The sequence below is a fragment of the Suncus etruscus genome, chromosome 17 (assembly GCF_024139225.1).
Source record: "Suncus etruscus isolate mSunEtr1 chromosome 17, mSunEtr1.pri.cur, whole genome shotgun sequence".
NCBI lineage: Eukaryota > Metazoa > Chordata > Mammalia > Eulipotyphla > Soricidae > Suncus > Suncus etruscus.
The window spans coordinates 5,786,096-5,801,028 of NC_064864.1; the positions used below are offsets into that span (position 1 = coordinate 5,786,096).

The window sequence follows — 14,933 nt, forward strand, 5'->3', positions numbered from 1 at the left end:
GAGAGAATGTTGTGTTGTGATGGAGCCTTTGGACCAATTTCGAACCGCGGCCTTCCAACAGCCTCCCGCATCAGAGCTGAGGATTTCTAGGTCCAGGGAGAGGCGAGGCGGGCAGAAGGCAGAGGTCACTCGCTGTCAAACTTAATCGAATGGACCTGCATGGAGATGGAACCGTCCCAGTAGCTGCCCCGTTTCTTTTTGGTTTTCTCATGCCTGAAGGATTTGCAAGTTTCTACTTCTTAAAGTTAGAATAGAATGTTTTACGAGGTTTCTTTTTACATTATATGATCACATTATTGGTTTATAAGAAAATTATTGCAAACCCAGCAGTTCTAAGATTTTTTGATTCTACGGGTGAATGTTATGGGTAAAAAGTTCCATGGCGAGGACTTTGCTGTCCAGCAAACCCCTTGCTACTTGCTTTCCAACCAGGTGATTTGGGGGTAAACTACTTAATCTTAGGCTATGTTTCTATGTCTCTAAAATAGAATAGTATCATACTAGTAAATGGGAATATTAGGAATAAGTGAAGCTAATATTTTTTGAAAGTACTTGTTTTGCAATCATGTTTGTTTGTTTGTTTGTTTGTTTAGGGATGAAGGACTAGTGTAACCTTCCACAGACTAGTACTATGAGTAGGATGTACTTTGCATGTGCTGACATAATTTCCACTTCCATCCTGGCAGCGCTCTCTCTCCTCCCCACCCCCGGATTACTGAGCACAGACAGTCTGGAATAATCCCTGAGTACCTCTGGGTTTGTCTCAAAAAGTCAAAGCAAAATTATTTCTGATGTTGCTTATACCAGAACTTAATTGGCCTACCTCCCTTTTTCAGAAACTCCTAACACTACCACCCATAAACCAAAATCTATCATTTGGGGGCTTATTTGGAGGACAGCACTCAGCAGTGCTCAGGGTACAAAACATGGTGGTGCTTACGGGGTGCCGGGAATTGATAGGTCAGTCGCATGCCAAACAAGTGCCTCGCCCTCTGTACTCCCTGTCAAGTCAATTTTTTAAATAATCACTTTCTTTAAGCACTGTGGTTACAGAATCTTCATGATTGAGTTTCCGTCACACGGTGTCCATCACCCTTCACCGGTGCACATTTCCTGCTTCCAGTGTCCCCGGTTTCCCTTCCAATTCTGCCTCCACAAGCACTCGTTCTCTTGATCTTTCTCTCTCTTACTCTCACTCGCACTATTGTTAAAGGGTATCATGTATATCTGTCCCCTTCTCCCCTTTCGGCACCCACTTCTCGTCCACACTAATCAGTTCAACTTTCATGGTTCTAGTGGATCTTTCTGTACTCTTAACTGCATTCACTGGTTTCTGTAGGCAGCTTCTTACCATGGCGTGATCCCCCTGGCCCTCATCTCGACTGTCTCTGGATACTATTACCATACTAGCTTTTATTTTTCTTATATCCCATAAATGAGTGAGACGATTTTACGTTTATCCCTCTTTCTCCCTCTGTCTCGTTTGACTTAGCATTTCACTTAGTGCTCCAGAATCCATCCACGTATAAGCCAATTTCATAACTATTTTTCCTAACAGCTGCTAAGTATTCTATTGCGTGGCTGTTTCTTTAGCTACTCATCTGTTCTCGAGCACTTGGGTGGTTTCCAGATTCTGGCTATTGTCATAGTGAAATCCATTTGGGATGAGCAACTTCCACGGATAGCCAAATCTACATTTTTAAGGCAAGCAAACAATACCGTCCTGGTGCTCGCTGAATGATGCCAGCACATGTCCGAGGGGCTGCCATCACCCACTGTTTGGGGGATGGGGTCTGCTGGTTTACATAAGAAGTGAATGTTTTTTTTTTCCCCCAAAGGTTGTAAGTAGATATGCCTTGTAAACCACCAATTTAAAATATATTATGTTGAAAACTAAAAAGACTGCTCATTTAAAAGCATGCTAATGCCAGCAACTAAATCTAAATGTTGGTTTATTTAATGGTTTGTTTGTTGTATATTTTGGGGGCCACATCTAGCAGTGCTCAGGGTTTACTCCTGGTTCTGCGCTCAGAAAGCATTCCTGGCACGCTTGGGGGGACCATATTGGATGCCGGGATTCGAACTGGGTTGGCCGCAAGCAAGGCAAATATCCTACCTGATGTGTTATTGCTCTGGCTCCTATTTAATGTTTTTGAAGAGATGCCAGATATTACTACTGATCAGTTTTGCTTATTTGGTTAGACTTTAGTTAAATTATAGGTACTTTTTCTCAGAAAACCAAAGTACCTTTGTTTTACACTACACACAGTGGTGCTCAGAGTTTACTCCTGGCTCTGCCCTCAGTGATTTCTCTTGCCAGTCGAGGGACCTTGTGGGATGCCTGGGATGGAACCTGGCTGGCTTGGCTGTCCTGCCTGCTGTACTGCTCCAACCCCCAGCATCTTTGGTTATAGTTGTAAAAGCTTCCTGCTCTGGATTAGAGTGATGCTAAGTTGTTTTTTGTTTTTGTTTTTTTGTTCGTTTTGTTTTGTTTGTTTGTTTGTTTGTTTTTGGGCCACACCCGGCGATGCTTAGGGGTTACTCCTGACTATCTGCTCAGAAATAGCTCCTGGCAGGCACGGGGGACCCTATGGGACACCAGGACTCGAACCAACCACCTTAGGTCCTGGATCGACTGCTTGCAAGGCAAACGCCGCTGTGCTATCTCTCCGGGCCCAAGTTTTATCCTCTGCATCCTCCACTTTCCCCTGAACTAGCCAGCAGTAATCCCTGAGCATAGAATACCAGGAGTAAGCCCTGAGCAGCATCATTATGTGGGTGGCCAAAACACCAAAACGAAGAGCAAAAAGCTATTCACATCCATCATTTGTTCATAACCCTGATTAAAAAGCCCACTATTGAAATTTAGTACTTTTTAAAAGGCAAATCAGAAACATAGGGTTTACTAAATTATGTATAGCAGCTTAATTCTGCTTTGGTGTTAAAGTCTTGAAGGGTTTTGTTTTCTACCTTGGAAATATAAAGTCTCTAAAATACTTAAATATTGATGATTGCTTAGATACAAGGCCAAGTAATCTTTTTGGTTGGGACATAAAGGAAAAGGGAACCACTATGCACAGTTGGTAGAATTGTGTGGTTTAGCTTCTTTGTACATGGTTCAGATTTATCAAAAATTTGGAATTGAGTTTCTTTGTTTTCTTTTGGGGCCACACCCAGTGATGCTCAGGGGGAAATACTCCTGGCTCTTAACTCAGGAATTACTCTTGGTGGTTTTCAAGGTGATATCTTTGGGATCTTCTGCAGCTTCTTTTTACTTTTATTTTATTATTATTACTATTTGTTGTCGTTGTTTGGGGATGTGCTCGGAAATCACAACATGCCTGATAGTGCATGATTCCAGATCTTGAACCTAGGTCAGCTGTGTGCTAGGCAAATGTCCCCGTCCCCCCCCTCTCCTCTCTCTCCTCTCCTCTCTCTCCTCTCCTCTCTCTTCTCTCTCTCTCCTCTCTCTCTCTCATTTTCATTTTCATTTCATGTAGATTGAGTTTTAAAGTGGTAACATTTCCACACTAAAGTCAAGTACTTTTTGGTTTGTGGTGCTCAGGAGTTACTCCTGGCCGCTCAGAAGTCACTTCTGGTGAGCTCTGATATAAGGCCCTACCCTCTACTTGAGCTACAAGACAAGTACAGTTTTGCTTTTCTAAGTTGTGGGGGTTTTGGTTCGGTTTTTTGTTTGTTTGTTTTTGGTTTTTGGGCCACATCCGGTGTCGCTCCGGGGTTACTCCTGGCTATGCGCTCAGAAATCTCTCCTTAATTCAGCAGACTATATGAGAACTGAGGACCCTCCTGGGTCGGCCGTATGCAAGGCGCTGCACATCACTAGCTCCTGCTTTTCTGTTTTTAATCTTTCAGTATTTTATTAAGCTGTATGTAGGAAACCAACAATGGTTCAAGAATACATTTGGGATATGTTTATTTATTAAAGCCTTAAAAATTACCTATCTTGGGCCCGGAGAGATAGCACTGCGGCGTTTGCCTTGCAAGCAGCCGATCCAGGACCAAAGGTGGTTGGTTCGAATCCCGGTGTCCCATAGGGTCCCCCGTGCCTGCCAGGAGCTATTTCTGAGCAGACAGCCAGGAGTAACCCCTGAGCACCGCCGGGTGTGGCCCAAAAACCAAAAAAAAAAAAAAAAAAAAAAAATTACCTATCTTAAAATACTTAATAAAGAAAAACTTTTTTTTTATTTTTTATTTTTTTTTGGTTTTTGGGTCACACCTGGCAGGGCCCAGGGGCTACTCCTAGCTCTCTGCTCAGAAATCGCCCCCAGCAGGCTTGGGGGACCATATGAGATTCTGAGATTCGAACCACCGTCCTTCTGCATGCAAGGCAAACGCCTTACCTCCATGCTATCTCTCCGGCCCCAGAAAAACGATTTATTAATTGACTAATTTTCCTGTGCTCACATATGTGTAAAATTTGTACCCATTTGTAGAAATAGCATTTTACAGAGATGGAGAGATAATACAGAATTATATTGTGTGCTTGCCTTGCACATGGCCAATACGTGTTTGATTTCTTGGTGTGCCATATGCCCCCCTCCCCACCACCACGAATATTTCCTGAGCACCTCGGAGTGTGGCCCCCAAACAAATAGTATGGTGTTTGCATTGCTTTTGCCGCTAAGTTACACTTGCGTTAAGAAATTGCTGCCAAATATGGCTTGATCTATAAAGACTTACATTCTTTGATCTTTAAAGGAAAAGTTTCTGTAATCATGAAAATATATGAAGCCATAGATGGTAGCTGTGTTTCAAGATGGTATAGATATGCTTTTTTCCCCTCCCCTCCCCCCAGATATGCTTAAGATTCTTATTTCTCAGACTCTATTGGTTACACAGATTTGGTATAATTATTGTTGCTACTCTTAACTTTGTGGAACTGTAAAAAAAATCCTATTGGCTAAGGGCTGGCGTGATAGCACAGTGCGTAGGGCGCTTGCCTTACACACTGTGACCTGAGGTTGATCCCCAGCATTTCTACGGTCTCCTGAGCCTGCCAGGAGTGACTCCAGAATGCTGCCTGATGTCCCCCAGGAATCTACGAACAAACATTAATTTGTAGTTTGACTGAAGTATGTGCTTCAGTTATAACAGGTGTAGGTTAAATACAGCTCCTTCATCTAATAGTAGTACATTCAGTAGACAGGATACTTGGATTTTTGTTTCTTTCCACATGGGGACCATTAAGCAATCCTTAGCCTATCAGTGCCTAGAGAGGGTCTGCAGGACTCTATCAGGCAGTGCTTAGCTAGCCGTGCAATTGAGACTTGGGTCAGACTTCACCTCCACAAGATGCTTAGCATTTGATCTGCCATTTCAGCGATCTCCCTGATTTGATTGTAAGTTTGTTTGTTTTTGGACCACACCCAGTGATGTTCATGAGATGCCAGGGATTGAACCCAAGTCTGTCCTGGGGAGCAGCGTGCAAGGCAAATGCCCTCCCGCTTTGCTGTTGCTCCAGCCCCCAAGATCTTAACTGTTTTAAATATCTTTTAGAGATGGATATTGTTTAAGTCTTTTTAGATATCTTTTATATATTTTTTTTATAAACTCAGATAACCTAATCTTGATTTGTATACAGGAATTTACTAAGTAAATGGTATCACAATAATAAAGAATTTTATTTTCGTGGACCACACCCGGAGGTTTTTAGTGCTTCCTTGGCTCTGTTAGGGGATATTCCTGTTGCGATCTGAGAGCTGATTGGCAGATGTCTTAACTAACTCCTTTACTATTTCATTAAGTCCCAAGGTCAAGGATTTTATTGGTTATTACAGGGAACGGAAATCATTCTATTATTAGGTTACATATCAGCTTTTGTTTGTTAATGTGTTCAGTTTTTTGTTTGTTTGTTGTTTCTTTGTTTTTGGGCCACACCCAGCGGTGCTCAGGGGTGACTCCTGGCTGTCTGCTAAGAAATAGCTCCTGGCAGGCACGGGGGACCCTATGGGACGCCGGGATTCGAACCAACCACCTTTGGTCCTGGATCGGCTACTTGCAAGGCAAACTCCGCTGTGCTATCTCTCCGGGCCCTAATGTGTTCGTTTAACTTTATTTATATATCATAGTTTACAAAGTTGTTCATAATAGTGTCAGGCATTCAGTATCCAAACACAGATTCCACCAGCAGTGTGACCTTCCCGCTACCATTGTCTCCAATTTCCCACTCACTGCCAAGCCTGCCCCGTAGCAGGCACACTAACAGTTTACTTGACATTACTTGTTACAACTGGACGGCTAATGGAATTACTGAAAAAAAAAAAAACAGTGAAAGAAAAAATTTGAAAATTATTAAAGCTCACAGTGGGGTCAAAGTCATTGAGAGTTTGAGGTGTTGGTTGCTAGTTAGTGGAGCATTGTTCTGTTGGTTTTCGTCTCCTGAGCCTAGGCGGCTTTCATTCTACGACTCTGAGCTGATTCGGTGTGCCCTCCCCGGGGTGTCAGTATTGTGGAATTTGGAGGTGTCTTGAGGCTGCCTATCTGACCACAAGCTCCAGGAACTCCTCCAGCATCTGGAACTGGGAAGGTTCTCAGTCCAAAGGTGGTGTGCGTGCTTGGCTTGCATCTCATTCGAAGCTAGTCATTATGGTTGTTGATGACTTCATCGGAGGCCGGAGAATATTCTAGGGATTGAGGCACTGCGTTGCGTTGCACTCAGCTGACCTAGTTCAGTACCCAACACTGTATGCTCCCCAGTGCACTGCCAGGAGTGAACCTCGAGCTCTGCCATCAGTGCGTGGCCCTAAAATAAGTCATTCGTTCTCTATCAGAAGAGTGATCTGACTTTGATCTCCCTTTTTTTTTTTAATAAAATATCTATTTGTTTATTGATTTGCATCCTCTCTTCTCTTTCTTTCTCCTTCCTTTAGTTGTTGACGTGATGACCTGGGGTTCACATGTCTGGCTCTGGTACTTCCACATTTTTTGTTGTGATGCTCAGTTCTGGTCACACACCAGTTGCTGAGCTGACATACTTGACCATGGTACTTACTCTTCAGTGTACATTTCTTTTACTTCTGTGCTGGCCTGCGTATGTCCCGGAGTGCATGTTCTCAGTGAAGGCACACACCTTACACACCTTTCTAGTTTTAGTCCTCGCCTAGGATCACCCCAGTCAGTGCTCACATACGTGCCTTTTGTGCTGCTGGGAATTGCTTTATCGGGGGATCAAAGTCAGCAGAGCTGTCAAGATCAAATAGTGTAGGTATAAGAAACTGTACTCAGTGTGTGTGGGACCTCAGGAATTTGAACTCATAACCATAGACTTGCAAGGCAGGCACTCATAAGCCCCTTTGGACTATCAACCTGGGGCCTTAAAATTTCTTGTGGCTGGAAATGAATGTGCTATTCTGTATATGAATTAGTAGTTTAGTCTAAATAATAATTTCGACTGGCATTTTATTACCTAATTATGTTCATTCCAACTTCTGTCAGTATTTCAGTCATAGTATTTATACCATACATTACTTGCCTTGCACGTCCATATTATCTTAGGAAATGTTATATATACATTTTGGACATTTCATTATTATCTGTAAACCTCAAGCATATCTGATTAAATTACTTTATACTGTGATCTTATTATTTTGGTGCTATTAACTTTTTTTCTTTGAATTGGGATTTAGAGTCACTTAAAAATAAATAATACAAATAGTTGTACTTATTTATATTCAGGTTAGCTTGATTTTTATTATCTTTGAGTAAATAATTTTCCTCCACCCCCTTTTCCTAGAGGTTCATGTCTTATAGTCTCAGAACTTTCTGGACCGTTATCTTCAGTGCTGTCCTGGTATCAAGGGCTTAGTTGTATTTGATTTTTAGCTCTTTAAGAAAATTACTTAGGGGCCGGGCGGTGGCGCTGGAGGTAAGGTGCCTGCCTTGCCTGCGCTAGCCTAGGACGGACTGCGGTTCGATCCCCCGGTGTCCCATATGGTCCCCCAAGAAGCCAGGAGCAACTTCTGAGCGCATAGCCAGGAGTAACCCCTGAGCGGCACAGGGTGTGGCCCAAAAACCAAAAAAAAAAAAAAAAAAAAAAAAAAAAGAAAAAAAAAAAAGAAAATTACTTAGGAGTAACCCCTGAGTGTCAAATGGGTGTGGCCCAAAAACAAAAAAAAAAAAAAAGAAAAAGAAAATTACTTAGGGATGGGGCCAGCGAGGTGGCGCTAGAGGTAAGGTGTCTGCCTTACAAGCGCTAGCCAAGGAAGGACCACGATTCGATCCCCCAGCGTCCAATATGGTCCCCCCAAACCAGGGGCAATTTCTGAGCGCTTAGCCAGGAGTAACCTGAGCACCAAACGGGTGTGGCCCGAAAAACAAAAACAAAAAACCAACAACAACAACAACAAAAGAAAATTGGGGGGGGGGGGCGGAGAGATAGCACAGCGGTGTTTGCCTTGCAAGCAACTGATCCAGGACCAACCGGTTCGAATCCCAGCGTCCCACATAATCCCCCGTGCCTGCCAGGAGCTACTTCTGAGCAGATAGCCAGGAGTAACCCCTGAGCATAGCTGGGTGTGGCCCAAAAACTGGGAGGGAAAAAAAAAGAAAATTACTAGATCAATTAATGGGAAACAGCACTGTATAATGACTCATTTATAGCATTTGGTCACTTAACCTTTTATGAACCTCTTTAAATTGGGAATACTACGTATGACTTAACAGAAATGTGTACAGCTTATAAAACCGTATCATGTAGAAAAGTTCAACTTGACTGTCTGGTTTGTTTTTATTTTGGGATCAGACTCAACAGGTAGGTTTTGGATGATATGAGATGCTAAACATTGAACCCAGGTTGACTGCATGCCAGGCAAGCACACAGCACTCTCTCTCGGGTCCTTAAGCATGACTTTGTTTTGGGGCCACACCCGGTGGCACTCTTAGACTCCTGGCTCAGCGTTTAGAAATCACTCTTGGCAGGCTCAGGGGACTATACGGGATGCTAGGAACCTGGGTCGTCCTCGTACAAGGCATGCCCTACCTGCTGTGTTATCGTTCCAGCCCCCTCAACACAACTTTGTGATCAAGAAGGGTACCAAATTATATTTCCAGGGGCTTAATGAATTCAGTGTTGTTAATAGGTAATTCGGTGTTGGTGTACCCTGGATTTGGTGTAGATACCTAAGACCCACCCGTTTCTGGGAGGGGTCTTGGGAACCGGATATTAGGTGTGACCTTACCTGCAAGACCCGGCCCATTCCTGGGAGGGGTCTTGGAAAAGTTAGATAAGCCTTGAACCTAGGGAATTCGGCTCTTTCGGCCCTGCTGAGCTCGCTGGCTTTGGGGCCTCTGTGTTCTGGTCTTTGACCAGCATGGAGCCCAAAGGGAAGATGGCTGAAAGGGTTAAGAGGCAGGGCTAGCCTAGAATGGCTGAATGCTTAAAAGGTTATGAGATAGGCCACACACATGTGGTGAATAGGGAATGAATAAAGTTAATGCTTCCTGATGCCTGTCTCTGGATAAGTCTGATTTCCGCCTTTCACCTGGGCCTGGGACCGGCCGGCTGGATGGGGTTGCGGAGCCACGTGGCGTGGCCTGGGATGGCAGAAAGAAATCCATCGCCATCCGCCGCCATCCAGCCCCATCCTTAATTATTTGATGCAACAATTCGGAATTTTATAATTTAAGAAAATCAGCAGCTGGAGAGAAAGTACGGTGCTGTTAGCCTGCATGTGGCCCAGAAACCATAATAAAAAGAAGAAAAACTAGTTTCAGTCATTTCTGAGCTGTCTTATGGCGTGATTAAGATGGAAAGGACAGAATAGATATTAGGACTGGTTCATAGATGATATTTTTACCAAGAGATATGATCTAATTAAGATCATTTTAATGAACATACTGAAATGGTCCGTTTAATGGTGGTACTTTTCCACTAAAAAGGGTCTGTCTTTGGGCTCTGATGATGTGGGTATCCCTTGTGATTACTCATCCCTGCATGACTGGTTGGTGGTTTGGTGCCCTCCGTCTTTGCCTGTAGGGCCTGTTTTCCAACCCTCTGACCCATCCTCATTGACCTCAAGTTATTCTTGAGAGAATTTAATGCTTTCTCTCTTAAACATTGTCATCCCTCACCTTCATCTTTTATGTAACCTGTTGAATAAAATAGAAGCGTTGAACAATAGCCCAGTAGTTTTAAGGTGTGAAATGTCTAAATAAGGAACTGATTGTATAGACCTTAAAATCCAAAGTTAAGCTTTTAATATTTCAAGTTAAGCTTGGACAGGTATGGTGAGAAAGAGTTTCAGCTTCTGGTAGCTAAAAAACATGGTTTCCTTGGGGAATAGAATTTTCTTCGTTTATCAGACTACACTGCTAACCAGTTGAAGGTAGTAAGAAAATCTAACATTCCATATTTTCTTTCTCTCTCTTCTCTCTCTCTCTCTCTCTCTCTCTCTCTCTCTCTCTCTCTCTCTCTCTCTCTCTCTCTCTCTCTCTCTCTTTTTGGTGGGGATGATTGGACCACAATTAGCACTGTTGAGGGGCACTACTGGCTTGCTGCTCAGGGAACCATAAATTGCAAATGTGCTTCAACCCTTTTTTAAGCCATCTACCTGCCCCCTGGGATATTTTTCATTCTTGAAATGATGAGGTTGTTAAGCATGTAGCATCTTCTTAAAGAAAAGTAAAGCCGGAAGTTGCTCTAAACCAGGGGTCTCAAGCTCAATTTGCCTGGGGGCCACAGGAAGCAAAGTCGGGGTGATCCGTGAGTGCAAAGTCAATAGTAAGCCTTGAACAAAACAAAACTAAAAAAGATTCCTCTAGGGCAGGGCCACAAAATGTTGTACGGACCGGACGCGAGTTTGAGACCCCTGCTCTAAATTTTCTTTTTTCTTTTTTTTTCTTTTTTTTTTGGTTTTTGGGCCATACCCGGCGGGTTACTCCTGGCTATCTGCTCAGAAATCGCTCCTGGCAGGCTCGGGGGACCATATGGGATGCTGGAATTCGAGCCACTGTCCTTCTGCATGCAAGGCAAACACCTTACCTCCGTGCTATCTCTCCGGCCCCTGCTCTAAACTTTCTTTTTTTTTTTTTTGGTTTTGTTTTGTTTTTGGGCCACACCTAGTGACGTTCAGGGGTTACTCCTGGCTATGTGCTCAGAAGTTGCTCCTGGCTTGGGGGACATATGGGACACCGGGGGATTGAACCGCAGTCCGTCCAAGGCTAGTGCAGGCAAGGCAGGCACCTTACCTTTAGCGCCACCGCCCAGCCCCGCTCTAAACTTTCTTAACAACAGAACTTGTGATAGGAATTCTCTTCTAAATGAACCTTTTGGCCTACTTTTCACTAGTGTTTATTTCCTTATGCTGCAAAGTAGCATTTTAGTGTATTGTATGAGGGACATAGATCATACTGAAAAGCCATTTCTTAGTGCCTCATGGCATCACTAGGTACGTCATTGTTGATCAAAATGGAATTATAAAAATACAGAATAAGTCTTGATTTTTGTTTGAGTCTGTTTTTATTTGGGGGCCACACTCTGTACTGCCCATGGCTTATTCCTGGGCTCTGCACACACTATTAGCTGAGCTCAGGTGCTGTGTTTTGATCCCAAGTTTGTCGCGCACAAGGCAAGTGCTCTCTAAGCTATTCCTAATACCCTTATTCTCAAAATAAATCTTTGTTTTTGTTTGGGGTCCACCCCCAGCTATGCTCAGGTGCTACTCCTAGCTCTGCACATGGAAACCACTCCTGGCGGTGCTCCCATGGACCACGTGGGATGCTGGAGAGCAAAACCGATTGGTTGTGTAAGACGTGTGCTTTAGCCCAGTAAATTTATTAAAGTTGTGTTGATGAGAAGGAAAAATTTTACTCGGATAGACTTAAGAGAAGAAATGAAGCCTGATCTGTGTGATTAAAGCTCCTTACTCCTTATTTTCTTCCCTTCCTCCCTCTTTGATTGCCTGTGCCTACCGCCCCAACACCTTCTTTAAGCCTTGGAATGTATCCGAGGGAAAGTTAGGGACATGAATGGTAGAATGCATTTAATACAGATCTTTTCTTTTAATCTATAATTCTAGGACGACCTAGACAGCCTAAACCCAGTTCTCAGGGACAACCCACAACTTCGGGAGGAAGTGAAAGTCTGGGTAAAGCAGCAGAAGGTTCAGGAGATTTTTATGCAAGGTAACAATTCCAGTTATATTTTTGGTCACGGGACAGAGAATCTATGCTTTGTCATCTGTATGTTGTTTGACAACATACAATACAACATGGAGACCTTGTAATATTGTGAATTATGTATAGTTCAGAGACAATCACAAGAGCCTAGTGATTGAAGTAGGCAGTTGATAATATCTCGTTTGCTCATTCATTGGAGCTGAAACCTGACAAATCTATTCTAGCCACTTAGGTGTTGGTTGGAACTTTCCATATTACAGAATGTTTTAGGCGTGCCCTTCCTGGAGGAGGAAGTGTTTGTAGGAGAGGATTGCCCAGAGTCAGAATTGATTTCCTTTGAAGAATGCTGCTGCTATCTGATAAAAGTGGTCAGTCTATTTTGGTGACCTTCCTCTGCAGTGACCTCAACACTAGTATCAGACTTGTTGCTGTTTTTGTTTGCTTTGGTTTGGGGGTCATGGGTGCAGTGCCCGAGGGTTTACTTCTTACTCTGGCCAGAGATCGCCCCTGCAGGTCTTGGGGAACCAGAGAAAAACTTAAATCTGTACATTGGTCTGCTTGCTAAATCTTTCTTTGGTGCTGTTTGTTTGTGTTTGGGGCCCGGCCAAGGCCAGTGGTGCTCAGGGCGAGGGGGGTGGGGAATGGCACCATATGTGACGCTGTCGATCAAACCCACCCATTGTCCAAATGCTCTGGCCCCCGTTTGCCGAATTTTTAGAATTTTTTGTTCATTTGAGAGCCCCAGCTAACTTCTGGCTCTGAACTCGGGGCTAACTCCTGGGGGGCTTCGCGAATCATATGGAGTGCCAAGGCGAGTGCACTGGGAGCAGCTGTGCTCTCTCTCCGGCCTCGTAAAATCCTTTACATGGAGAATCATACAAAGTAGAATAATAGTCTGGTGACTTAACTCTGCCCACCTCCCAGCCTCGTAGCTATTAAATCCAGGCAGATGCTGTCCCGGTCGCATTCCTGTATTAAAGCTTCCATCAGGTTTTACATCTCACCACGTTCCTTCTTAAGCAGAGCTGCCGGGTGCTGGAGCGATAGCATTGGACTTGGAATGCCGCCAGCCCTTGTTTGGTCCCTGGCAGCCCTTGTGGTTCTCCGGGCACCTCCAGGAGTGATTCCTGAATGCAGATTCAGGAGTAACCCCAAAGCAACATCGGGAACAAGCTACCATGCTACTCTTGGTCTGAATAGGTTCCCCCACCTCCCCCTTCTTTTTTTGCCTTTTACAAAATCAGATACTTTTTTTTTTTTTTGGTTTTTGGGCCACACCCAGCGGTGCTCAGGGGTTACTCCTGGTTGTCTGCTCAGAAATAGCTCCTGGCAGGCACGGGGGACCCTATGGGACACCGGGATTCGAACCAACCACCTTAGGTTCTGGATCGGCTGCTTGCAAGGCAAACGCCGCTGTGCTATCTCTCCGGGCCCAAAATCAGATACTTTTTGAGGACCGGAGTGATAGCACAATGCGTAGAGAATTGCCTTGTAGATGGCCAACCTGGGTTTGATTCCAGCATATGATTTCCTCAGCACAGAGGTAGGAGTAACCCCTTAATACTGCCCGGTGTGGCCCCAAAACAGAAAATTAGATGACTGCATTGAGGATTCCATTTCTTTCATATATATATTTCTGAATTATTTTATTTTTTAACTAGGGAAGTCTAGATGATAGCCACAATGGTTGTGGTTTGAACGTTTCATTTATCTCTCTTGTACTCTTTCCTTGAGTTTTTTTTTTGGGGGGGGGGGGTGAGGGATTGGTGATTTGAAGCCTCTCCCACCTTTACTGAGGTACTGCTCAGTGATGCTTGAGTGTTCTTGCCAGGCTTTGAATCTGGACCGCCTAGATATCTGGAAAATATGCATTCTGTCCAGTCCCTTGAGTTACCTCATCGGCAGTGTTTTAACTCAAGAAATCAAATCAGGCTTATACTTGTGCTTTCTGTTTAAATTTTAATTTGTTTGGTGTTTGTCTCACACTTGTCACTGCTCAGGGTTTACTCCTGGCTCCCCACTCGGGGTTCAAAGAAGTTAGCTTCTACCGGCTGCACTCTCTCTGGTCCCCATAGCTTATACTTATTGAACAACTTTTACTTTCTCAGTTTATTCTTATGTTAATAGATTAGGATCCTTTAGTTCCCCTTCATCCTGAATAGAAATATGTAATGCTGGATGTGAATGAGTATCAAAATTTGTTGTTATGGGACTGGAGCCATACACAGTGGCTAGGGCAGTTTCTTTTTGCACACAGCTGACCTGGACATGTCCCTGAGTCTGCCAGGAGCGATTTCTGAGCACAGAGCCAGAAGTAACTCCCGAGCACCACCAGGTGGGGCCCCAAACCAACCAAACAAAAAAGGTGTTTGGAGTTAGTCTGTGTTTTAAGTATTACTCAAACATTAATAGGGAACCTTACACTATAATTTGTTTATTGCTTTGTGGGGGCTACATGTAGCTGTGCTTGCTGCAGGATCATTCTAGACAATCTCCGAGGACGTCGTGGGTTGCTGGGTTTTGAACCTAAGTCGGCAGTGTGCATAGTAAGCCCCCTACTTGCTGCTGTACTATTTCTCTAGCCCTATAGAGTTTGTATAGTCGTTTTGACTCTAAAATATTTTCGTTTGTAAGACATAAGAAATACTTTCTACATATGTGAACTTAGGTGTATTTTAGATTGTTCTCAGCAGACTAAAGCCACTAATGGGTACCTTGAATGCTTCAGAAACTATGGAAGAAAGTATCAACTTAAAATTTATTAGAGGGGGCCGGAGCGATAGCACAGGGGTAGGGCG

At 43.8% G+C, this 14,933-nt stretch overlaps 1 protein-coding gene across 1 annotated transcript in view; it reads left to right on the forward strand.

Moving 5' to 3' along the window:
• The window catches only part of JMJD1C (jumonji domain containing 1C), a 191,779-nt gene that overhangs the window by 134,061 nt on the left and 42,785 nt on the right, over positions 1-14,933 (forward strand). The window contains exon 4 of the mRNA XM_049790618.1: positions 12,036-12,141. Coding sequence (XP_049646575.1) covers positions 12,135-12,141 — 7 coding nt within the window. The 5' untranslated portion in view covers positions 12,036-12,134. The remainder of the gene's footprint in view (positions 1-12,035; positions 12,142-14,933) is intronic.